The 25,779-nt window shown below is 43.1% G+C and overlaps 2 protein-coding genes across 10 annotated transcripts in view; both read right to left on the bottom strand.

The window, feature by feature from the left end:
- Window positions 1-1,030: 1,030 nt before the first annotated feature.
- Window positions 1,031-10,481, bottom strand: LOC110534078 (uncharacterized). Of its 2 annotated transcripts, none has more exons than XM_021618732.3 (9): window positions 10,135-10,481; window positions 9,159-9,220; window positions 5,793-6,476; window positions 4,858-5,469; window positions 2,694-2,824; window positions 2,433-2,538; window positions 2,125-2,191; window positions 1,801-1,899; window positions 1,031-1,607 (listed from the first exon to the last, which is right to left on the bottom strand). In XM_021618732.3, the coding sequence occupies exons 2-9, from the start codon at window positions 9,206-9,208 to the stop codon at window positions 1,470-1,472; spliced, it is 1,887 nt and encodes a 628-aa protein (XP_021474407.3). In that variant the 5' UTR covers window positions 9,209-9,220; window positions 10,135-10,481; the 3' UTR covers window positions 1,031-1,469. The 2 variants fall into 2 exon arrangements, with proteins under 2 accessions (XP_021474407.3, XP_021474406.3); XM_021618731.3 differs by having other exon boundaries at window positions 5,763-6,476; window positions 10,135-10,285.
- A 4,545-nt stretch (window positions 10,482-15,026) lies between these two features.
- LOC110534080 (MAP7 domain-containing protein 2) overlaps window positions 15,027-25,779 on the bottom strand; it is a 30,641-nt gene continuing 19,888 nt past the window's right edge. For 4 of the 8 annotated variants that reach the window (XM_021618734.3, XM_090186857.1, XM_090186858.1 and 1 more), the window contains 11 exons: window positions 24,427-24,548; window positions 24,177-24,292; window positions 23,656-24,092; window positions 23,390-23,540; window positions 23,103-23,262; window positions 22,853-22,957; window positions 22,685-22,744; window positions 22,308-22,350; window positions 21,051-21,600; window positions 18,067-18,319; window positions 15,027-16,438 (listed from right to left, as the gene is read on the bottom strand). In XM_021618734.3, the coding sequence (XP_021474409.3) occupies window positions 16,394-16,438; window positions 18,067-18,319; window positions 21,051-21,600; window positions 22,308-22,350; window positions 22,685-22,744; window positions 22,853-22,957; window positions 23,103-23,262; window positions 23,390-23,540; window positions 23,656-24,092; window positions 24,177-24,292; window positions 24,427-24,548 (2,042 nt within the window). In that variant the 3' untranslated portion in view covers window positions 15,027-16,393. Of the gene's footprint in view, window positions 16,439-18,066; window positions 18,320-21,050; window positions 21,601-22,307; window positions 22,351-22,684; window positions 22,745-22,852; window positions 22,958-23,102; window positions 23,263-23,389; window positions 23,541-23,655; window positions 24,093-24,176; window positions 24,293-24,426; window positions 24,549-25,508; window positions 25,679-25,779 lie in introns of those variants that run through there. The other 4 variants (XM_090186860.1, XM_090186859.1, XM_090186863.1 and 1 more) reach the window with 3 other exon arrangements.

Here is a 25,779-nt window from a genome sequence, read left to right on the forward strand (position 1 = left end):
AACAAAGTCTCTTTCTATGAGAAGTTGTCTTAGTATGAAATACATATACAATATAAACTCAGTATCTGTCTTATTTATTTTATAGTATTTTTTTGCTCCTTTATCAAGAATGGCAATAATTATGGACCTGACTGTATAAGCTCATTGTGTACTTTTGTCTCCTTTATATATGGTTCTTTCTCACTGTCTTAATTTTACTTTTCTATAGTTCTACACCGGTTATTCCCCCAGGGCTTCCTTTAGCTGTCAAGCCTTTGTGAATTCCCCTCCTTTTAAGGTGACAGCTGTAACCAATCACAGGAAAGGACATGGCTAGCCTACACTGAAGTGGCAACAGCTCGTCTGACTGGTGATCTCCAAGGAATGCAAATGGCACACCCAACAGAACAGTTCTCTCCACCTCTCAAACTAGAGCAAACTTTCCTTCTAACCCCCCCCCCCCCTTCTTTCATTGTGGATTTTTTTGTTGTCTTTCACATCAATGTTTTAAATGGTGCTTTATCTTCAAATTGTTCCCCTAACTATTTTCTATTCAACAGTGTTACAGGAGTAGGGTGAAGCTAATTTGGCAGAGATTAAATTATCTACTCAGCCATAACACAAGCTAAAGTATCATCTCATACAAAACTAAATCATACAAGCCCCATATAATTTTCAGCAAGACACAATTTACATACAAACCAGCTACACTATTACATCCATAAATGAGAATCAGTCTAGAATTTCCCAGCTATAGTCTGTCCACCGCTTATTCATTTGTTTTAAACTCCTTTTGCAGTAAAGGGACAGTGTTGATCAAGCCTCTGTAGTTCACATGAACCTCAATACTATGAATTGGGTCACTTCAGTTCAAAAGGAATTTTAGTCAATGCGAAATGCTAACTAGATCTCCCCAGTCCCATGGAAGGTTCATCCCAAAAAGGTCCTATGGGGCCTCCCTCGGCACAAGAGAAACCTCCACACAAGGCATGTCCAGCCAATTATTTGAAATACCTTAAAACAAAATGTTCAAATGAGCAGGACATGCAAGGGGTATCAGTAGTTTTTAACAGGTTGAGAATTATAAAAACACACTTTTGACAGAGCATCATATTCAACAGCCCCTGTGGAATAGTCTTTAAGGCCACTTTACAGCAAAAACAAACACATCTAAGCATCGGGGAAAAAAGTGATGCTGGAAAATATAAAAAGAAAAAAGTCTCCATTACCTCATTTACATGTTATGAGAGCTGTAACACAGTTGTGAAATCACAAAACCATGTCCATAATAACTAGTCAGGAAGAATAGAAACAGATGGCCTATTCTCTATATTTAAAACACATCTTATGTTATAAAAATACACATTTTATGTCTGTTTTTTCTGATGGGCACAGGGACAGTTCCATCTGGGAGCCATCTCCAAGACAACGAGGCAGCCCAAAGCCAGGGCGTGTAACCCCAATCTGTGCAGTCAGTCCCTCTAGTTTGATCACCAGCGGCGGTAATTCGACCCTCTGTTGGGAGGTACACGTTGACGCATCGTCGGCATGTTGCGGTATTTTGACAGGATGCTCTGGCTCTTCCTGAACACTGGCCTCTGAGAGAAGGGACGTGGCACAAAGCCTCCCTATAAAAAAGGAGGAAGAAATCTTTTCAGCCAGACTAGTCAGAAATGCAGTCTTTCAGTGACATACAGCTTAATCCACCTGACACCACCATATTATCAATAAGGTCAGGGAGGCCAACAACAAGGTCAGTGGGCTAAGAGAAGTCAATGACCAAAAGTTATAAGAGCTGTTAAAAAAAAGAAAGCTTCATACCATGAGTGGCTTCCTAAAGGGACCGGGCAGTTCAGGGCCTGGCTTTCTCTGGGGAGGACCTGGTTTATGATTTGGGCTGCTGGGACGGAAGCTGGGTCTCTGTGGGACATAAGAGTAAAGCATGAGCATATATGGTGGAATGGAGTTGATCAAGAAATGGAATTGCTCGGTGAGGTTTCCAAAACTATGGGAGGCAACATTCAAGGTATTGGCATCCCTTGACAGCTTACGCTCATTACAGTAAGCATGTTAGCACTCCCAACACTAAAGCTATGAACATTCAGTTTTCCAAGAGCCCAGTCAAAACCAGGAAGTGCTCCTCACCTGCGGTGATCTTGGATTCCTGAAGGGTCTTTCAGGTGTGTGGTTCTCCTGTGGCATGTCTGTTTGCCTAAAATGTGAAACAAGACAAAGTGAATTATCTGGCTGAATAATCCTGACTGAAACTACAGTTATTGCTGTGTGAAGCCACATCCATTGTTATGCATCATACCATGTAACCCATAACCACAAAGACTTTGCACCAACAAAATGGTTCCAGTTATATTCCATTCATAACAATATGTTCACTTTACATCAACTCTTTCACAATAATCCTCACCAAGTTTCTTATATTTAAATTGGCGGATTACCTTTCTGCATATCTCCAGTCTCTTGGAGAAGGGGAAGGACTGGAGTCATGAATTTTAGAGAAGCGTTCATTCAGCGTAAGTTGTTCATCTGAATTGTAATAGGGCTCTGAAAAGTCAGACGAGAGTGAGTAAGAGAAGTCGCACTCTCACAATGATTCATGAATTATCTTAAAATTCGCCAAGAGACGTCACATTCCTGTCGAGGGGCATCAAACAAACTGTTAGCCAACATGACTAAACAAAATGTCACAGTTCCCTTACCGGTTTTGTTCTTTGGTGGTCTACTTCTATCCCTTGGGGGGCTGTCCTTTGAGCTGGAGTTTGTCCCCGGCGCTTGCCACTGGGACACGACGACTAGGTCACGAGCCAACCGTCGGTCTATAGAGGAAGAGCTGGAGAGAGACCAGCCGAGGTAGAGGATGACAAGAGATGAGCATCCTATTCAGTGAAGCCTGAGAGGCAAAGGTTTGGTAGGCAGTCAAGCAGAACATTATTACTAGAAGCCTGCACCGTAAGGGAAGATTCCGTCAGTCTAAGTAATGCCCTGAAAAGTTGAAATGGTGTCGTTCTGTAGAACAAAAAATGTAATATGCTAAAACAGACTAGAACAGATATTGGGGGACATGGAATGACAGGAAGTTACATGGTGGATGAAGGGAGTTAAAGGGCAGGCGGCTAAAGATTCATATATAAAATCACTGAGAGTGGAATAATGGTCATAATAAAAGCTGATCGTCACTCGGGTACTTACAAAGAGCATGTTATGTCCATGGTTTCCTAACACTGTTTTTCCACTGAACCCTTCACTGTGTGAAAACTGACATGTATGAAATGGACAAGTGATGCTGATGGTTTTGATGACCCGGTCTCTTGGGGTCCACATTTTTAACTTGAAGTGAAGCTCAAAGGCTGTCAATCCTCTCCAGTTCAAACGAGCCATTCGTCTATGATCGGTGATCTTCAGTTGATCCTTACTTCTCTTTGTTAAGTTCAGTCTCACGTCCCAAATCGCAACTCTCCTGCAATCATTGGACATTCAATTTCAAAAGGGTATGTTATTGTGATCTTGCGCTCCTGTCTGGTACAAGCAGTGTGATCAATTCAAATCGAGATCGTCCGTCTTCGGTCAAAATTCACCAGTACGCTTCAATAAACAAGCAATCTACAGAGCACGGTGTGAAGGAGCTTGCACTTTGTAGGAACGGATTCCATTGTTTACACGTAGACATCCAATTGTACTTGTAATCCCACCATTGCTGTGATGAGATTCAGTGTACTGTACAAAACAGTTTCCCACTGCACATGTTCTGCATAGATGCAGATTTGATGTATTCTTTCATGCAGAGAAAGTCCACTGTTCACCTGCTTAGCCAGATAAGGTTCCGTGTGATGTTAATGTACAGAGGTGTGGTCCATTATCGCTTCATTTGTTTCTTGTAGGTCTATTGGACATTTAATGAGTAATGATTCTAAAATCACTTTTTAAGTAGTGAGTCAACTGCATGGCTGCATTCTGTCTAAGAAATACAAGTAGTATTGTATGCATCCATGTATTACCAGAGCATAAAAGGGGCCAACAGTTCAGGAACAGCAGCACACGTTGACCTCATCCTTGGACCATTGAGTAAATATTGATATGAAGATTCCTCAGCGGTAGTGTCCTCTCCTCTTGATGCTGTACAGCCTCAGAGCTTCTGCCGCATGTTGTCAGTGGCAGTGTACTATCCCCAAAAGTCCTCTGGATGGCATCTTCAAGGAAGCTGCTGCATATTCCAATGCCATTTGAACGTTATTGCTCAAACTGACTTCCTGCGAGCTAAATATCCCTTTGTCAACTGGCAGATCGTGTTACCCAAATTAGTATGACAGCTGTCCGTTTCAGAGTCTCCTCCTACATAGGTCACTTCTCATCCAGGATAAGAAAAGCATCTCCTTTCCTACGAGTCATGTTGGTGTGCAACTACTGTGGCATTTCAGCGGATTTAAGGGTAATGGTTTTGTCCGCAGTCCTCTTCACAGATGGACTCTTCTGAACTTCTGTTCTGTCTGGGAGGGGGGGGGCTTGCTGCGTGCGTGAGTAAGTTTCTTCAACTCTTCCACTTGGTCAGAGAGGGACAGCACCACTAGCTTCAGACCCCAATAGCATCACAGAGGAACAGGCCTCCCATCAACACGTATGGATAGGGCTTTTCTAGCATCTTTCAATCTGACATTAATGAACAGGCTGATATTAATTCAACTTTGAATGTCTGGCACCCAGAAGAAAAAAAAGGGGAAAAAAACACTTGTGAATTATTCTGTTCACTGCCAGAGGACTTTGGACATTTGATTTCAAAGCGTAACGGATTCAGGACATCGCCGTAACTCCATTTCCTCCAAACATCATCACGCCCCAGCTCCCAGAGTGAGAAGGAAGATACCGTACCTGTGTGTGCTCAAGGCGCGCTGAGAGTCCACATGTTCCTTGTGTGACTCAGAGTTCCTGGAAGACTTGGCAGGTGACTGATGAGTTATGGGCCTCTTCCTCAGCGGCCCAGCCTTTGCTTGGAAACGCTCCTGCCGAAGAGCGAACTTGGATCGTGCATTTGCTCTGGACGCATGCGGACCTTCCTCTTCCTGGTTCTCGATATCTGCTCCTCTGGGTCGAAGTGGAGGTGCTTTAAGCCGCATCACAGACTCCGCTCTAATTTGACGCCCCTTCATCAAGCGACTCTTGTCCATGAGAGACAAGGGACGGCCACCAAATCCCCTAGAGAAGGTTTGTGAGATCTCTCTCCGAGGGCACTTTGGATGACCATGCTCCAGACCAAGGCCTGGTCCGCACTCCTGGAAATTCCGCTTGTGAGGTTGTCCACTTGGTCTTTCCTGCGGGCTGTTCTGGTAGAAAGAAGATGAAACGCCTTTCCATGCGGGGGATCTGTGGGGAGGGTGGTGAAAGCTGCCTTCCTGTGCCCACTCAGCGCTGCGGCGTCTGCTGCCCTCCCTCTCCCTTCCCACCACTCCATGCTGTTGCCTGGGATCTCGCTCAGCAGACCACCTGCACATCCATCACAAACAATACAACAAATGATTACATTGGAAGATCCATTATCGGAGGACGCAGGTTTAGCGTTTCTTTATGGTGCCCCTTCACTTTAATGCCATGATACAGGTAGGCGTAAAACCTTCAGTGAGCATATACAAAAACTCTTTCCAGTGGCAGGCGACCAGCGCATTAACACCAGATCACCGCATTTTACAGTTTATTAGCATTGTAACACTGAACGATAATTTTGACCTCTGTAGTGTAGAGGACTATGTGAGTTTACACTTTCTCTCCATTTATTTTACCCAGCCCATACTGCCTCTTCACTCCTGTACCTCTCTGGATATGGGCCTCTGCCATGAAACTCCCGTGGCTTTTTCTGGGTGGTGCCAGAAGGTCCACGTTCACTATTGTGCGGGTGGGGAAAGGGCCCTGGCCCATTCCAGCGCTTCCCCCCGCGACCTGGGTGCTCAAACAACCTTTTCCCGGGGCTATGGTGTGGCCGGGCACCCCAGCTCCTATCCTCTTCATGGGAAGGACCTGGGTGCTTGTGGGGGCTCATGAAGGAACTGTGGGTGGATGGTGAGGGTGGCAGCCTCCTGTCAGGGTGTTGGCTATGGTAATGGTGTGGTGAGGGGGATCTGTGACCTGGATGTTGTCCATGGATAGGTGCTCCCCTCTGGCCCTGGTGCCATTGTGCAGGACTGTGTGGGGAGGACCTATGCTGGGCTTGGGGAGGGCAGTTTGGCCTGGATGGGGGTGCCCTCCTGTGGCCATGATGGGGGTCCGATTGAGAGGGGCATGTGTTGAAGGAATCCTGGTTTTGGGACCTCCACTGATTGAAATGTCGCTCCCGTCGTTCTCCCATCAGTGTGGGACTTTTGGCAAAGTGAGCGTGTCCTCTGCCTCTCCAGCTTGGAGGGGCCTTTCCTCGGTGGCCCCGGAATCCTCTCTGACTCCCGAGATGAGGGCTGTAATGCTCTTCGTGTGGCGTGTTGTTGTAGCCACCCGAGTAGGACCTGATGAATAACAAAACAGTCTTAAGAATCCATCCACACAATTCATATTCTTGTCTACACTTAAAATAGTGCTACTTAACATGACTTCCAAATACCTCTAACGGTCGCCCCAGCGTGAGTTGTTTTATGCACGTGATGTCAGAATGCACTCACTGTTCCAAAATGTGATTATTACACAACAGGACAGTTAACTTGCAGGCAGCGCGTGTTATCTATAGGTTATTATTTTCAAACAAGTTGTATTTTTTAAGTTTGAATTGAGGCGTGTTCCCGCCTCATTGATTCACATAGAAGTAGCCTATTTCAGCGCTGCGGACAATTTACGTTTGAGGATTGATCGCGCCGGACAAACTTCTCTCTTCAAGGAGAGCCCACACACTTCAATATGTTTGCGCCGATCAAGTAACGTGAACTCACGTAAACTCGTACATCGCCTTGGTCCGTACAATTGCCCTTATTTTAGCGCCCCAAAAACGTAATACTTCCAGATCAACTGTAATGTCAATACTATTGTAAAGCACAATTTCTCCCCTTTCCAACAGAATCAATTACATGACCTAAACACTGCCCGTTTCTGCATAATTCAAGCAGGCAATGAGCCCCGTCGGGTCTTTTTAAAAATGGCGGGTGGGGAAGCGAAATGCGACATGCGCGATAGTGAGACGGAGAGATTTTGTGTGGGAAAATTGCTTTTTTCCCCACTCGATCTGTCCAACTTATCACCCCTAAAATGTAAATAAAACACTATAAAAAGTTGATATAATGTGACATTACATACCTATTTGAAGGTTTGTGTCGAATTTGAGTCTGGTTTTTAGGGCGGTGTTAAGTGATCTTAGAAGTAAACAGCGGCTTCGAGAATGATGATCGCTTGCAGTGACGCAAAAAATGACTATCCCCCCTTACCCCCGTCACTGTCCATTTCTTGTTTTTAAAGTATGAGAGAAATGCTACACCTGGTGGAGAGAGATTGTAAGACAGAATTAGTTGCTTTATGTGTGCTGTACGTTACGACACGTCCCGTTGTAATGGAGGGTCCATTTTTTCAACTTTTCTCCAATACTATAGAGCCATTAGCATGTCGATCAACGCTTGAATAGAAAACTAGTTCACACCCCCGATTTTGAAGTCAACACAGTCGCTACAGTCCCATTCGTTTTCTTTGTAGCCTCGTTTGAATGTTGTGGTTGCACACATTGGTACGGAATGGGGTGAGTTTACGTTATGGAGATACTTGCACAAAATTGAACATTTTCTGGCTGATGCTCACATTGCCTTGTTTTCCATACAAAGAAAAGTTCCTTATTTTCTGTATATTGTGTTGACGTTTCTACTGTAAGCGCATACATTGTGCACCAAACATGCATAGTGTATTTACAGTTTTATTCACGTTTTCAAGTACTGGTGAAAACCTGAGAAAAATCCATCCAGGAAGTGGCATTTTTTTAATGTTTGTAGTTTTCTATTGAATGCCAATGCAGTATGCATTGACTTAGGACTCAAATTGCACTTCCTATGGCTTCCACTAGATGTCAACAGTCTTTAGAATTTGTGTCAGGCTTGTATTCTGAAAAATGAGGGAGTATGACCTCTCTGAATGAGTGGACACTATAGTGTCCCAGAGCTTTTTCATGCGCCCGACCGAGAGCGCGCCTTTCTTGTTTACCTTTTATATTGACGACGATATTGGCCGGCAGAAATATTGATTATTATGACTAAAAACAACCTAAGGATTGATTATAAACATCGTTTGACATGTTCCTACGAACTTTACGGGTACTATTTGGATTCTTCGTCTGCATTTGAGCCTGTGGATTACTGAACAAAACTGAGGTTTTTGGATATAAACATGGACTTTATCGAACAAAACTAACATTTATTGAGTAAATGGGAGTCTTGTGAGTGCAACCATATGAAGATCAAAGGTAAGTGATTCATTTTATCACTATTTCTGACTTGTGTAACTCCCCACTTGGCTGGTTACTGTTTGAAATGATTTGTCTGCTGGGCGCTGTTCTCAAATAATTGCATGGTATGCTTTCGCTGTAAAGCCTTTTTGAAATCTGACACCGTGGTTGGATTAACAAGAAGTTAATCTTTAAACCCATGTATAACACTTGTAGGTTTTATGAATTTTTATCATGAGTATTTCTGTTTTTGAATTTGGCGCTCTGCAATTTCAGTGGATGTTGGCCAGGTGGGACACTAGCATCCCACGTACCCTAGTGAGGTTAACTGACTTGCCTAGTTAAATACAGGTAAAATAAAAAATATATATGAAAAAAGTTTGTCAGCCGATAGTTATAAAAATTTGACCGCTTGTGTTATGTCAATCTTTCCTCAGTTAACACTAGGACAAATGCAGCCTACATTTTCTGGTTTGGATGATTGTGTTATGCTGCAGCTACTTCTGTGAATGTCTGAACATTGCATCCAAAAATAAACTGGTCACATTCTGGACATAACTTTGTAGGGACTGTGGTTGTGAAAAATGTCTATGAAAAAACAGTGTGGCCAGCTCAAAATGCCGATTGATGCGTCAATCGAAACTGGACGTTCTAAATCAGTGTTCTAGCCCTAACGGTTTGAGCGTAAGCTGCAGGGACCAATGTAGAATGATCACACCCGTTTGTTGTTGTTACGTAACCTTGTTTGTTGCAATAACTAATATTCTGCAAATACCTGGGCTTGAACCGAGGAGGTCCGGAGTGATGTCTGACCATCTTTGGCATATACGGAATAATCTGTAGAAAAGAAACATACTTGAATTGACAGAAGTGACAGCGAGTTTTAAACAATAAAGCCTAGTTAGCGGACTTGGTGAAACTACAGGTAGCTAACGTTAACCAATGTACAGATTTAGTTACTACCAACAAAGTTTTTAACCCCAGAGAAGTAACATGGCAAGACTTCCAGGAACCCTTGCGAAGAAGACCAGGGTTTGATTTTGACGGCCTGCACATGCGCAGTTCGGCGTGAGACGACCTTTAGACCAAAGACTTTTATTGGAGAAGCAGTTTCTGCCTATCTTCATACTGTCTTTGCTACGAACTACACCATCGAAGAAATAAGTAGCTCGCTAAATTAACAAGCTAAAGCACATCGACATATGCAGCCATTTTAAAAAGGCAAACATGTTAGGAAGTAGTTGCTTGTTAGGTACATGGGTTTGTCAGAAAAATGCGACTAACTTAGTTGTAACAGTTACTATAAAAGTAACTAGTTACTAGAAGTGCAGCCTAACTGTGGGGAAATGTGGGATAACGTTGACTAAACGCAGCGTGCCAAACAACCTCGACTAGCTAGCTAAAAGGTTGTTCGCATTGGCAAGATATCACTAACGGGTTACCTAGAAATATTTTAAACGATATAACTAGACAAGTCTCGCCAACCGCAAGTCGATCGCGCTTGTTAGCATTTAGCTAAATAACCAACATGGTGCAGTTGAAATGATTTGGTTATTTGTACACTAAACTGGCTAGTCTAACGTAACGGTGTAGCTATTGTTGGCTAGCTAACGCGTTAAGCTCCCCAAATCTGTGCTGATGTTAGCTATGCCGCTTAGAAAGGTGAACTATTATTGGATACATCCACATACGACGAGTTGTTTTTAAATGGGACATTACAAATTACCAAATTAATAATAGCAATAACTTACCTTTCAGTTTGTGTTGAAATAGCGTTACTTTCAATCGCCTTCGTTCTGCAGTCCGGTACAGGGAGGGCTAAGATTTTCTAAACCAAAGATAGACCAACTAAAGTAAATATAGACCACAGCCTTTCGTTTCAAAGGGAACAAATGACCCAAAGTGGGCAGAACAAGCATCATTGGCATATTTCCGTTAAGGAACGCCTACTTTGTGAAGTACGCGTGTGCAAAACCTCCAAACAAAGCGATTTTTAAACAACTTTTGCAAAGGGTAAAATCTACAAACCGTAGTCCACTCTGTTCATAATATACTAGTTTTGGGAACAGAAAACTGTACTGAGATCAAATGTTTCAGCAATGAGAGCATTTACAGAATCTCTTTCCAGCCCGCCTGTGGGGCTTCCTCTCACTACCATATTTGGTAGTGAGTGGAAACGCCTAGCGGATGCTTCACATTTTAACATCAGTGAAATATCTGTCTCATTGTTCTATCTATGGGGAGGGTGTGCTGCTGCAAACACTTGAGCTGTCGCTCGGAGCCGTCTTCTTCTATGGTATTATGGCGGTCCCGTGCCACCACCCACTTCTTTTGGGGATTTAGTTGGGGGATCGCGTCCAACTTTTAGGTGCATACACCACCACCTACTGTACTGGTGTGTGAGGCCATTCAAATTATATTATTAGATACAACAATACAAAATTGGAGTTAAGGAAAATTACCCTACCACCTATTAGCCCTCTCTAAAAACTCACCACCCATTCCACTACCACTCAACACCCCCTGCAGCTGTTCTACTTCTCTGGCGATGCCACCACAACCTCTATTTTCTGTGACTTTCAATTAATTTCTTCAATACAATTAACAACCATGGCTATACACGCTAAAAAGCACACCTTTTTATTTTTTATTATTTCACCTTTATTTAACCAGGTAGGCAAGTTGAGAACAAGTTCTCATTTACAATTGCGACCTGGCCAAGATAAAGCAAAGCAGTTCGACACATACAACGACACAGAGTTACACATGGAGTAAAACAAACATACAGTCAATAATACAGTAGAAACAGTCTATATACAATGTGAGCAAATGAGGTGAGATAAAGGAGGTAAAGGCAAAAAAAGGCCATGGTGACAAAGTAAATACAATATAGCAAGTAAAACACTGGAATGGTAGATTTGCAGTGGATTTGCACCTTACTGAAGCACATATTCTTCCCATCACTCTCTTGCTGGTTACAAGGATCCCTCACCTTGTACTCATCTTCCTCTACCACTCTCATTGTAGGAAACTGGGCTAAACCGACATCATACAAAAGAGAAAAATACACACACACACACAAATATAACATCCCATTCCTTCAGTCACATTCCAATTCAAGTCACATCCCTACAAGGCTCAGGAGCCTGTGTGTGCTTGTATTTCCTTTGACAGGATTTTTTGCAATCCCTCAGCTGTAGCCCAAGATGTACTCTTAAGGAGCCTGCCAATACTCATTAAGGTCCAAGGATCCAATATACAGTGCATTCGGAAAGTATTCAGACCCCTTGACTTTTTCCACTTTGTTACGTTACAGCCTTATTCTAAAATTGATACAATTATTTATTTAAATTGTAATTATTATATTTTTTTTACAGACTAGTTAAACAAATGTGTGAAAATTGACAAATTATCCAATAGATTATGAGAATTTTCTGGTAAGAAAAGTGGATGTGGCTTCCCGAGTGCCGTAGCAGTCTAAGGCACCGCATTACCGTGCTTGAGAAATCACTACAGACCTGGGTTCGATCCCAGGCTGTGTCACAGTTGACCCATAAGGTGGCGCACAATTGGTTCAGCGTCATCCGGGTTAGGGGAGGGTTTGACCAGCCGAGATTTCCTTGTCCCATCTCACTCTAGCGACTCCTTGTGGTGGGCTGGGTGCCTGCAAGCTGACGTCAGTTGCCAGCTGGACGGTGTTTCCTTAGAGATGTTTGTGTGGCTGGCTTCTGGATTAAATGAGCAGTGTGTCAAGAAGCAGGGCAGCTTGGTTGGGTCGTGTTTCAGAGGATGCATGGCTCTCGACTTTCGTCTCTCCTGAGTCTGTTGCATCGATGGGACAAGATTGGAACCACCATTTGGGGAGAAAAAGGGGCTAAAAAAATAATGAATTTGGGTTTGGCTCATCATCATGAAGAGGAATAACTGTTTATTAGTCAGAAACAGCTGCAATGTCATGCTGGAGAGTGGTAACATTCAAATAAATCCCAACCCTTAAACGAAACGTAGGCTGAAAATAATTTGTATGTCATATCATAGGAAAAGACACCGCATGGATTTGCATGAAGTGGCCAGTTCAGATTTGTCACTTAAAGCCTAAATATATCATACTTTGACTAAAACAATGACTTATTGACTTTAATCGTTATGCAACATTATGGGTAAGCTCTGACCATCGTCTTTCAGCTCGAAATAGTGTATTTTTACTGGTGTGGACGTTTAAGATCCAGGACTGTGTCTTTAAGACATTGGCATTTAGTATTATTTTGGACATTTCATCTTCAGATTTCTATCAGATGTTTTTAAACCTCGCTGGAGGCACCAGTGCGTCAATCTAAGTTACATAACAACACATCTGCATCCAAAAACTCACATTTTCAGATTTTTTGCATTGGATGCTTCTCAATCCACCACATTTCCGCATCTGCGACATCCCAAAAATCTGTCCTCCCACAAAAATGTCTGAACAGTTTGACCTAGAAACTATTACCAGTGTTACCAACTCCTCAGTAAGGAAAGTAGCTATTGGCTGTCCTAAAAGTCGCTAAATGACGTCATCACCTAATTTGCATAATTTGCCATGTGCATGTAATTGTGATGGACGCTGTAGGAGAGAGGAATAACGTCGTGGGGGAACAGTGGCTTCTTCTTTGCTGAGCGTCTTCACAAGGTCCTTTGCTGTGGTTCTGGGATTGATTTGCACTTTTCGCACCAAAGTACGTTCATCTCTAGGAGACAGAACGTGTCTCCTTCCTGAGCGGTATGATGGCTGCGTGTTCCGATGGTGTTTATGCTTGTGTACTATTGTTTGTACAGATGAACATGGTACTTTCAGGCGTTTGGAAATTGCTCCCAAGGACGAACCAGACTTGTCGATGTCTACAATTTATTTTTCTGAGTCTTGGCTTATTTCTTTTGCATTTTCCCATGATGTCAACCAAAGAGGCAATGAGTATGACGGTAGGCCTTGAAATACATCCACAGGTACACTCAAATGATGTCAATTAGCCTATCAGAAGCTTCTAAAGCCATGACATTTTCTGGAATTTTCCAAGCTGTTGAAAGGCACAGTCAACTTAGTGTATGTATATACATTTCTGACCCACTGGAATTGTGATGCAGTGAATTATAAGTGAAATAATCTGTCTAAACAATTGTTGGAAAATGATGACAGCTTTGCACACTCTTGGCATTCTCTCAACCAGCTTTACCTGGAATGCTTTTCCAACAGTCTTGAAGGACTTCCCACATATGCTGAGCACTTGTTGCCTGCTTTTCCTTCACTCTGCGGTCCAACTCATCCCAAACCATCTGAATTGGGTTGAGATCGGGTGATTGTGGAGGCCAGCTCATCTGATGTAGCCCTCCATCACTCTCCATCTTGGTCAAATAGCCCTTACACAGCCTGGAAGTGTGTTGGGTCATTGTCCTGTTGAAAAACAAATGATAGTCCCACTAAGCGCAAACCAGATGGTTTGCAGAATGTTGTGGTAGACATGCTGATCAAGTGTGCCTTGAATTCTAAATTAATCACAGACAGTGTCACCAGAAAGGCAACCCCACACCATCACACATCCTCCTCCATGCTTCATGGTGGGAACCACATGCAGAGATCATCCATTTACCTACTCTGCATCTCACAGACACGGCAGCTGGAACCAAAAATCAAACATTGGTACTCATTAGACCAAAGGACACATTTCCCCCTGTCTAATGTCCATTGGCCGTATTTCTTGGTCTCATCTTTTTATTGGTGTCCTTTAGTAGTGTTTTTTTTTCAGCTAATCGACCCTGAAGGCCTGATTCACAGTCTCCTCTGAACAGTTGATGTTGAGATGTGTCTGTTACTTGAACTCTGTGAAGCATTTTTTTGGGGCTGCAATCTAAGGTTGGTAACTCTAATGAACTTATCCTCTGCAGCAAAGGTAACTCTGGGTCTTCCTTTCCTGTGGCGGTCCTCATGAGAGCCAGTTTCATCATAGCTCTTGATGGTTTTTGTTACAGCACTTGGAGAAACTTTAAAAGTTCTTGACATTTTCCGGATTCACTGACCTTCACGTATCAATGGACTGTCGTTTCTCTTTGCTAATTTGACCTATTCTTGCCATAATGTGGACTTGGTCTTTTACCAAATATCTGTATACCACCCCCTACCTTGTCAATGGGCTCAAACTCATTAAGAAATTCAACAAATTAACAAGGCACACCTGTTAATTGAAATTAATTCCAGGTGACTACCTCATGAAGCTGGTTGAGAGAATGCCAAGTGTGTACAAAGCTGTCATCAAGGAAAAGGGTGGCTTACTTTGAAGAAGCTCAAATATAAAACTTATTTAGATTTCTTTAACACGTGTTTGGTTACATGATTCTATGTGTGTTATTTCACAGTGCTGACGTCTTCACTATTGTTCTACAATGTAGAAAATAGTAAAAATAAAGAAAAACCCTTGAATGAGTTGGTGTGTCCAAACTTTTGACAGGTACTAGGACCCCCTACAGGGTTCCTAAAATTCAAAATCAAATAGCTAAATGATCCATAGTATGACCATCTTAAAACAATTCCATGTCAGTTTTGCACCCCCCCCCCCCCCCCCCCCCCCCCCCATAGTGGCCTTCAGATGCAACATACAAATCACACCATACATTATTGTTTGAAGGTTTATTAAATGGTACATCTTATGCTAATGACCCATGCACAATGTTTACAATAGTTCAATTATTTTAATTAACTGCTATGCTGCTTTAGTTAGAAATAAGACACACTACAGTAGGTTTGAACTGTTCAAATGTGTTCTCTTTTAACCTGATTTTCTAAATCCCTGGTTGCTTAGTCTTCCAAGTAAAAATCTTGCCTTCTTTTGGTGCATTATTTATCAAAACACAATACAGTCCAAGCGGAACCAATGACTGACCACTCACATCTGTGCATATACACACCAAAATAAACTTAATTTGGACAACACAGCATCCTGCAAGTCACGATAGGTTTTGTCCTTGACTTGTAGCAATCAAAGTCACCAATCTAAGACACAAATGATACCAGCTCAGAGGTTTCAGACTTTTGAGGGATCATGCATAGCTCATTACTTTGTAGATCAAGGAAGAAAATATACCACAAAACTTGCAATGCATGGGTTGATGGCAATCTGGATTATAATGAGGAACGTTATTGTACAGATTCTTTATGTTGACTTTTGAGTTGCAGTACTATTTGACCAGGGTTCAAGTATTATGGCACACATGCCACAAACCCAATCACACAGCATGTTGGAAACATACACTATGACAACAAGCTCGAGACTCTTGGGAGTTAATCATGTCCAGGGAGATACGAGCTAGCCTGAGGCATCCACAGCCAGAATTGAAAACTGTGGACTTTTCAGTGGAACAATCTAATTGAATGATCAGTGCATACTAAACTACATTAGGTGGATTCAGAGCAATATGAAACTTTCAATCCTAAGAGGAACAATACTGCAATAGCAAAGGCAACTTACTGAGATGATATTCTACATCTGTATATGTGGGGTCTTTCACTATAAAACAAATGTTTAAGGAGAGGACATCACCAGTCTGTGCTTCTATCCAACTACAGAATAAAAGCTTTTGTTTTCAAATAGCTAGCTTAGCTAACTGCTTCAGATCATAACAGGCAGTCAAGAGTCAATTACTTCATGGGCACTTCCTTTCATTGAAGACACACACACACCCACGTTTCAGACACCACACTAACAACTGCTCTAAGCAATACATGGCATGACACAGATATCTATGACTATCATTACGATATTATTTAATAAGTATAGTAAATCTATTAATATTACTGTCACTTAAGTTACATTGTCCAAGGCTATGAGGACAGATGTATTATAGGAGAAGGTTGAAGGTTAATGGACATTCAAGGTTGGAGACCAACAAAGGAGGGTCAAAACTACATTCAGAGTGCCTTCTCTCTCTCTCATCTCAAGAGGTGCAGAGACTTCCATCCTCAATAACATCAGATAACGCAGATCATTTCCCTCTGCTCCTTCCATCATGGCTTGCCAGTCCAGGGTTCTGAAATGTAAAAAGTCATCATAAGATTCTGTGTGTTTGAGAGAAGCTACCCACTGGGCACAAACTGGTTGAATAAACGTTGTTTGAACAAAATTTGTCAATGTATTGTGACTCGGACTCCACATGGAAAATACATTGGATTGGAAAAAAGTCCTCAACTTGTTGTTTTGAGGGTGAAATTTCAACCACAGGATATCATCATGGTAACCAAATTTCAATGTAGACAAACCATGTATAAAATATGATGAATTTGTACCGTTAAAACAATGTCAGATCTCCAACGTTATATCCACTATCAGAATATAAACTATAGGCTGGGCAGCACCTCCTACTGGAGAATTGATCTACCTACAGCTACCCTTTAGTCTAGCCACCCAGGGCCTATATAGCATTTGCAAAGTCATCAAAAGTTATGGTCTCAATTCAACCCAGAATTCAACTAAAAATCGACAATATAATAGGCCCAGGATTTCAAGCTCTGGTTGATTTCAAATGTCATGATTTTGAATTGTGTTTGGTTGACAACACATCAAAATATCAACTTTTAAGGAGAGGTACAGTATATTCTGCTTGAATAATTCCATCTGCCACTGACTTAGTCTGGCTTCAGTTAAATTTTGTCTCCATCACAACCAAAAATAAAAGTTAAAGAATATGTTTTTTTCTATAATTTGTAGACAAATTGGAATTAAAGCAAGACTAAGTGAGTGGCAGATGGAAGTATCCAAGCAGAAGAAAAATCTCCTTCAAATGTCGATATTTGGTTGCATTGACAACCAAACACAATATAACTTTTGAAATACAATAAATAGCCTATTAGCTTGTCTACAAGTTAGCAAATGATATGTTGGATTCATATCTCTAAAGTTAGAGAATGGGATTAAGCCAGCAGCTCAGATGTACCTATGGCTAGTCCTATCTCCTTTAAAATGTTCATATTTGGTTGCATTGTCAAGCAAACACAATTCACTATTACTTTTATAATACAGTAAGTAGTTTAGAGTAAATGCTCTTTTACAAACTAATGTAAAATTCAACCATTAAACAAGTAACAGATCCATGGCCACATTGAGTTTACTGTAGCTATAGATGTCTTCGTATGTATTCATATAAAGTGTGCTAGTTCAATATAGCAAGTATAGGTCATAGCAGGTCTGTGGATATGTTCACAATTGCTGTAACAATCTGTGCAGAATCTCAAACGCCATTGATCACTTGCACCATGTACTTCTGATGTATTCTCAACTGCAATCCAGGTAATTTGGTTCTGCTATTAGATGAAGCACAGTGATAACACAATCTGTTGCATAAATAAACAAAATATCTGACATTTTATTCCCAGTAGAACTTTGCTGTGCTTTTAGATGGTTGAAAGCTTAGTGGTGACACATTGGAAATTCAACTAACTTTTGGCAGTCTTTTTGAGCGGGTGAAAATAGGTTGTAATCTCATTTGAGCAACGTCTCAACCAAATATTACCCAATTATCCACCTTGAAATGACGTGATGTGCCCAGCGTGCAGTGCAAGCACTTGAGATGCCAGCGTGAGAGAGGTATTGTGGCAACCTGAGCGGTGTGTATTTAACATGTGAGCGTAAGATATTATTCTCACATGCATTTTTATGTACCTGGCAACTGGATGTTGTGCTTGTATGAGGGTGGAGGATGAGCTTGGAATCGGCGCCGGGACTACAGAGCCCGTCGATCAGGTTCTTGTTGCAGTCTCCTAGGCTGTCCACGTGGGAGAGTTTGGGGTAGGCCACATGACCCGTCAGGTCCAGCAAATCTTCCAGGGCTCGGGTATTACTCATGGCGTTTTCCTGAACCTCATTGACTGGGGAGAACTCTGGGATGGAGATAAGTTCCTCCTTGGAAACTGGGCTGAGAAGGGAAGAGGGAGCAACATTTGTGAATATCATAATGGTTATTCCACCGATCGAATACTACTATGACCATATCTGTACATCTATGGGGCATGCGGTCCTTGGGTAATCAAGGGCGGATATGAGGAGAGTCATTTATTATGCAAATTGTTAAATGCGAAGCCATTTTTACTATCAATATTCCTCAGGGTATGAGAAAAGGCTGTGGTAAAGCTAAGGGTCCAAATAGGACTCTGATGAGACAATATCACTAATACTCTAAGAATAACAAACATAGATGCGGTAAAGAGGTCATTGGAACTCGACCAAAGCAATGGAAATGCCATGGAAACGCGTGGGGGAAAGATCCCGAATGTCCTCATTGCCCCCCAGCTATTGTTTATGTGTATTTCACACTAAGTTGAGGTAAAAATATGAGTATAATTATTGTATGGATGTCAACCCCAATACATGTTCATGTCACCATCACCATTACGCATAAAAAAAAAACAGTGATCTGGGTCAACAGCATCAATGCAACAGTATAACTTTACGTCCGTCCCCTCGCCCATACCCGGGCTCGAACCAGGGACCCTCTGCACACAGACAACAGTCACCCACGAAGCATCGTTACCCATCGCTCCACAAAAGCCGCAGCCCTTGCAGAGCAAGGGGAACCACTACTCCAAGGTCTCAGAGCAAACTAGCTAGCCGCTAACTAGCTAGCCATTTCACATCCGTTACACTAGCACTCCTGGCAGCTGGTACGAACAGGTGTTTGCATTTACAGTGCCTTGCGAAAGTATTCGGTCCCCTTGAACTTTGCGACCTTTTGCCACATTTCAGGCTTCAAACATAAAGATATAAAACTGTATTTTTTTGTGAAGAATCAACAACAAGTGGGACACAATCATGAAGTGGAACGACATTTATTGGATATTTCAAACTTTTTTAACAAATAAAAAAAATATTCAGCCCCTTTACTTTCAGTCCATCAAACTCTCTCCAGAAGTTCAGTGAGGATCTCTGAATGATCCAATGTTGACCTAAATGACTAATGATGATAAATACAATCCACCTGTGTGTAATCAAGTCTCCGTATAAATGCACCTGCACTGTGATAGTCTCAGAGGTCCGCTAAAAGCGCAGAGAGCATCATGAAGAACAAGGAACACACCAGGCAGGTCCGAGATACTGTTGTGAAGAAGTTTAAAGCTGGATTTGGATACAAAAAGATTTCCCAAGCTTTAAACATCCCAAGGAGCACTGTGCAAGCGATAATATTGAAATGGAAGGAGTATCAGACCACTGCAAATCTACCAAGACCTGGCCGTCCCTCTAAACTTTCAGCTCATACAAGGAGAAGACTGATCAGAGATGCAGCCAAGAGGCCCATGATCACTCTGGATGAACTGCAGAGATCTACAGCTGAGGTGGGAGACTCTGTCCATAGGACAACAATCAGTCGTATATTGCACAAATCTGGCCTTTATGGAAGAGTGGCAAGAAGAAAGCCATTTCTTAAATATATCCATAAAAAGTGTTGTTTAAAGTTTGCCACAAGCCACCTGGGAGACACACCAAACATGTGGAAGAAGGTGCTCTGGTCAGATGAAACCAAAATTGAACTTTTTGGCAACAATGCAAAACGTTATGTTTGGCGTAAAAGCAACACAGCTGAACACACCATCCCCACTGTCAAACATGGTGGTGGCAGCATCATGGTTTGGGCCTGCTTTTCTTCAGCAGGGACAGGGAAGATGGTTAAAATTGATGGGAAGATGGATGGAGCCAAATACAGGACCATTCTGGAAAAAAACCTGATGGAGTCTGCAAAAGACCTGAGACTGGGACGGAGATTTGTCTTCCAACAAGACAATGATCCAAAACATAAAGCAAAATCTACAATGGAATGGTTCAAAAATAAACATATCCAGGTGTTAGAATGGCCAAGTCAAAGTCCAGACCTGAATCCAATCGAGAATCTGTGGAAAGAACTGAAAACTGCTGTTCACAAATGCTCTCCATCCAACCTCACTGAGCTCGAGCTGTTTTGCAAGGAGGAATGGGGAAAAAATGTCAGTCTCTCGATGTGCAAAACTGATAGAGACATACCCCAAGCGACTTACAGCTGTAATCGCAGCAAAAGGTGGCGCTACAAAGTATTAACTTAAGGGGGCTGAATAATTTTGCACGCCCAATTTTTCAGTTTTTGATTTGTTAAAAAAGTTTGAAATATCCAATAAATGTCGTTCCACTTCATGATTGTGTCCCACTTGTTGTTGATTCTTCACAAAAAAATACAGTTTTATATCTTTATGTTTGAAGCCTGAAATGTGGCAAAAGGTTGCAAAGTTCAAGGGGGCCGAATACTTTCGCAAGGCACTGTATCAATCACTTCTTCTAAACCTGAAAAGGGACAACTTACAAATGTTATGCAGCAAAAAAAAACGTGTATCCAAATCTGACTTTAGTAACCCCATCGTGGGCCTGTTACAATACATCAATCATGACGGATTTGTACAAATATCCACTTTGTTAGATCAGTTTTGTTGACTGTGTGCCAATCCGGCATCCTTCTATCACCCACGGTGTGCTTCCCATATACCTCTTTCTCACATTTATAGCTAGGTTCCTGGCATGGTGGGCAATGTGTTTGTAACTGTTCATACTAACCAGTACCCCTAGAATGTATTGGTTCCACATCACGCATTCCTGTAGATAGAAATGGCCTTGCTCTGATGGCTTACCTGACCTCCATGGACTGCACCTCATCATACGCCCCACGGCTCTTCACATCCAGAAGCTCCAGGTTGATGAGTGGAGGTGGGGGTAGGCCCACTGGTAGGAGTGCCAGGGACAGTTTGTTGGTCTGCACCCCTTGTCCGATAGTCTGTGTGGTCAACGTCACGTTTACTTGAGTACTCTCCTCGGTTTTGAGCTGAGCAGTGGCTTGGCTGCTCACCTTGGTACCCTCCTGTCTCTTCACCTGTACATTCGCTTGTGCATTCTCCTGCTTGATCACATGGGAAGGGACCTTTCCCTTCACTAAGACACTCTCTTGCTTGAGAGCCTGGGCTGCACCCTGTCCATTTACTTGTTGAGCGTTCTGTCCCTTTTCCAGAATATTCTTCAGTGGGGTCACCTGATCAGTGGCTTGCCCCTTCACCAGGGCACTGTCCTGCTTGTTGATGCAGGCAGCGGCCTGCCCATTAACCTGAGACTCAACTTTTGGGTTTTCATGCACATTCACCTGAGCATTCGTTTCAACGTTCATCTTTGAGTTCATCTGCATATCCCCTGTAGAGAACAGAAATATCACATTGCACAGGACTATTCCCCGAGAAAGAGCACCACATGACCTGGCCAAGGATGGCTGAAATTAAAGAGATGCTAATTACACACAAATCCCATGCCTCCTCTAAAATCATGTCAGGCTATTTAAGCGCCCTACTGTATCTTACTGCGACAAAAGCATTGTCACATTAGTTAAGTCCATGGCCCTAACCCTAACCTATATGCACCACTTTGGGAAACATTTCATGAGCTACCTTTGCGAGCCAGAGTGGCTTCCAATTTCAAGTATACAGGCATATTTGCTAATGTCCTCTGTTCTACATGAGCAAACAAAATAAAGAAATGCATATGGGTCCTTCTCTTTAATTGCATTACATTTTCTAAATATATAAAGTTACATGCTGAGGGCTGCATTGTGGCAGGGACAGAGGAGTTATAAAATAGCCAAAGACCTTGAATGGATGGCCTTGAATACAATCTAGGATGCTGAGTGAATCTGATCCTCTCCTGAGGACAGGTATTGGAAAAACACTGCTACATCACAGCCATGCAGGAGACCCCTATATTGGTGGAAAAGTACTGGGATCGCTCACCCACCAGACTACCCACTGCTGCCACTGGGTGGGACTCCTACATTTATACATTCATAGTGTCTTTCCTGCTGGGGTGAGCAGGCAGGCAGAGTATCAGTGGGTGAATGGGTCACCTACCTGGTGGTGAGACCGGTTGAGTCTCCACCTGCCCCTCCTCCTGCTTCAATATGGAACACAGATGGAGTCAACATCTATTATTCCACAGCAAATAAGAGGACAATTATGTATAGTATTGTGCGATTAAGACCTGCGGTAATCAGGACGCATAAACCAATGTATCAACAATGATACAATTTAATCATGATAATGATCACAACATAGATATGAAAACAAAAGCTCTTGGGGGAGGGGGGGTACAAGCCGCAAAGTGTATCCTGTATTGGTATGCAATACCTGACAAGATCACACAACATCACGTGGGTAATATAGGAGTCAGCAGGTCTCTTTGCTTGAGGCGTGCAGAGCTATGAGAACGTCAGGCATCTCTACAGTACCTTCATCTCTTCCTGGTTCTCATCGCTCTTCCTGGTTCTCTTCATTATCTCCTCAATTCTCTGTGGAGACGTAGCAACATACAGACTTTGATATATACTGAGAGCTGCAGGCTGGGTATCAGATATACTGATTCATTCAATAATAATTGAATTTGGAGTCATAAAAACCTTCTTCCTCAGCTGTCTCTCCTCCTCCTCTTGCAGCTTCAGCATCTCTCTCTCCTGACGCTGACTCTCTGCATCCTTCTGAGCCTGAAACTCGCCCTCTTCCTTCTGTATTGATAAAGACGCAGGATTTATGCTTGGAATAATGTAAGACATGTACTGTGCATATACACAACGTTACACACAAACATGCACATGCACCAGAGAAACATATCACCATACATAAAGTGACCCCCCCACTGTGACCCCTGACCTCTCTGTCCATCTGGACCTGTAGTTCCTTCTCCCGGACCTCCCTCTGTCGCTTCTCCTCTTCCGCTCTCCTCCTGCGGAGGTCCTCCTGTCTGCTCTTCTCCTCCTCCTGCCGTGCCCGCTCCTCTGCCTTTCTCCTCCTCAGCTGCTCCGCCTTCAGACTGAGTGACACAGACAGACATGATGACTTACAGTATACCCTCTCAGTCAAAGACGCGGACAAGCAGACATCATTGATGCATCATGTACAGGCACACAGAGAGACACGGTGACACACAGTTTCCTTACCGTTCCTTCTCCTCCCGCTCACCATGTTGTTTCTCCTCCAACTCCTTCTGCACCCTGGCCAGACGCCTACGCTCCGCTAGCAGTCTGGATGCTTCCTCTGCGTTTGTCGTCCCGGCAACTCCTTTCCCTGTTGTTGTCACTGGCGATGGCTCTGTCACAAGGACAACGGCAGACATCAGTGTGCATTGAAACAGGTGCCCAATGCACTGATAAGTGTACTTAATGATTGACATACACAAAAAGATTGGTAAACAGTAGAGTTTCACCTGTGCTCTTATCTGCATTCAGTTCACTGCTGGTGGACTTTGGCATCTTCTTATCTGGGGTGTCTATTTTGGAGGCTTTTTTATCAGATGTGTCAGTCATAGAGTTCTTTCTTTCAGAAATCTCACCTTTTAAGTTCATACCGGGGGTCTCAGTTTTGGGGAATCTCTTTTCTGGGGTCTCAGTTTTGGCCAGTTTTTTTTCAGGGTTGTCTGCTTGGGAAGACTTCTCAGGGCTCTGGATATCAGACATACTTTTCACAGTGGTTTCTGGCTTGGAGACATTTCTGTCATTGATGTTGTTGTGACTTTTGGCTTCTTCAACATGTCCATCCTCCTTGTTGCCGTCGGGAACTGGGGTGGTGGGTCTGTGCCTGATGGGAGAGGGGTGGTACTGGCGCACAGTGCAGGGAGACTGAGTACGGCTCTTAGGCAGCAACCTACAACCAGAAGGACATTATTATCCTCTGTCATAGTAACTAGGACATACCACACGGATACAGCAGCAGGACAGCGAGTCTTACTTGGGGGTGGCGGGGGAGGCTGAGCGTCTGGTGTACATGGCTGGGGATTCTGCTCTTCTCACAGAGGAGCCTGTCGCTGGGGAGCCAGTCCTTCTCTCTCTGCGTAACCTCTCTTTCTGAAAGCACACACAAGATAATGTGTGTGTTTCCGGATGTAATCATGCCAACATGGCTCTACCAACTGCTAGCAGGGTTCTGCACTGGTTTCTCTCTATTCTATAGCCAAGTGTGTACGTAAGACAAGTCTGACCTTGGGGGTTTGAGGGGTTGAGCGAGATCCTGCTGGTGACTCCTCTGAAGAGCCCTGGAGCCTCCGTCGATCAACCCGGCTTGGCGAGCCCCGATAGGGTGACCTGTGGGGGCTGCAGGGAGCTGCACAACGACAGGCATCAGAGGTCAGAGGTCAAAATAATAATAATCAAGTGAAGTAGTATTGTAGTCAAAGGAGATACAAAGTAGTAATTCTATGTTTTTAGATCAATACCCACAGTATAGGTATGGAGGACATTAACAATACTATAAATTGTTTAAATCAAATCATACAAACTATTTTGTCTTTCACATGTTTATTCGTGGCAAGTTGGAGTGATGTGCGGCATGCGCACACATTTTAATTAACTAGGCAAGTCAGTGAAGAACAAATTCTTATTTTACAATGACGGCCTACCCCGGCCAAACCCTCCCCTAACCCGGACCACGCTGGGCATTGTGCGCCGCCCTATGGGACTCCCGATCACAACCGGTTGTGATACAGCCCGGGATCAAACCAGGGTCTGTAGTGATGCCTCTAGCACTGAGACGCAGTGCCTTAGACCGCTGCGCCACTCGGGAGCCTAAAATAAATCACAAATAGTAAATAAAATTGCATGTAGACGTTGTTGCTTTACCTTTTATTTTACTCAGGCATTTACCCACCGGAAAAAGGGATTGAAAGTATAGGGAGCGTTACTTTACTTCTTGCGGACGGCAATCTGTGTTTATCCACCTATTTTTGTTTTACCACTACATATAAGGCATGCCCAACTAAGCAACACTTTTGCAAGTATCTTAGCATGTAGGCATTTCTTCTCCTTGGCACACCAAAACATTATAGACTCAGTCCCGCCAGGAAACACCTCACATCTACACCCTCAGACACACGTTCACAAAAGCCAGACCTTGACATAAAGTGGATAGACAAGTGTCTATCTGCAGAACTACAAACGCTGCCATGCATTCCCTAGTCTCTGCATCACCAATGATAAATGTTTCTAGGGGCTATTACCTGTCTGGAAATATTTACTGCCAATGTGCAAAAAAATGGTCAGTCCAGATGTATTCTCTAGGTGTTACCTGTGCATCGGTGGCAGGGCAGATGGAGGTCTGCTGCACTGTGGCACCTGGCCATAGAGGAGTGAGTGTGGGTAAGGAGGCGGTGGACCATCAGGTTCTCCACAGAGTTCAGGTGACAGCGCTGGGCTGATGGAGGGGTCAGGGGTCAATGGAGGTGTTGGGAAGAGGGGACGGAGATGAGGATGACAAACAAAACAACGTATGACCATGAGGGACATGAGACAGATAAATGAAGGTGCAAGAATCACACGGGGAGGAGGAGCGGGCTAAG

The sequence above is a fragment of the Oncorhynchus mykiss genome, chromosome 10, assembly GCF_057628025.1.
Source record: "Oncorhynchus mykiss isolate SJ-2025 chromosome 10, ASM5762802v1, whole genome shotgun sequence".
Classification (NCBI taxonomy): domain Eukaryota; kingdom Metazoa; phylum Chordata; class Actinopteri; order Salmoniformes; family Salmonidae; genus Oncorhynchus; species Oncorhynchus mykiss.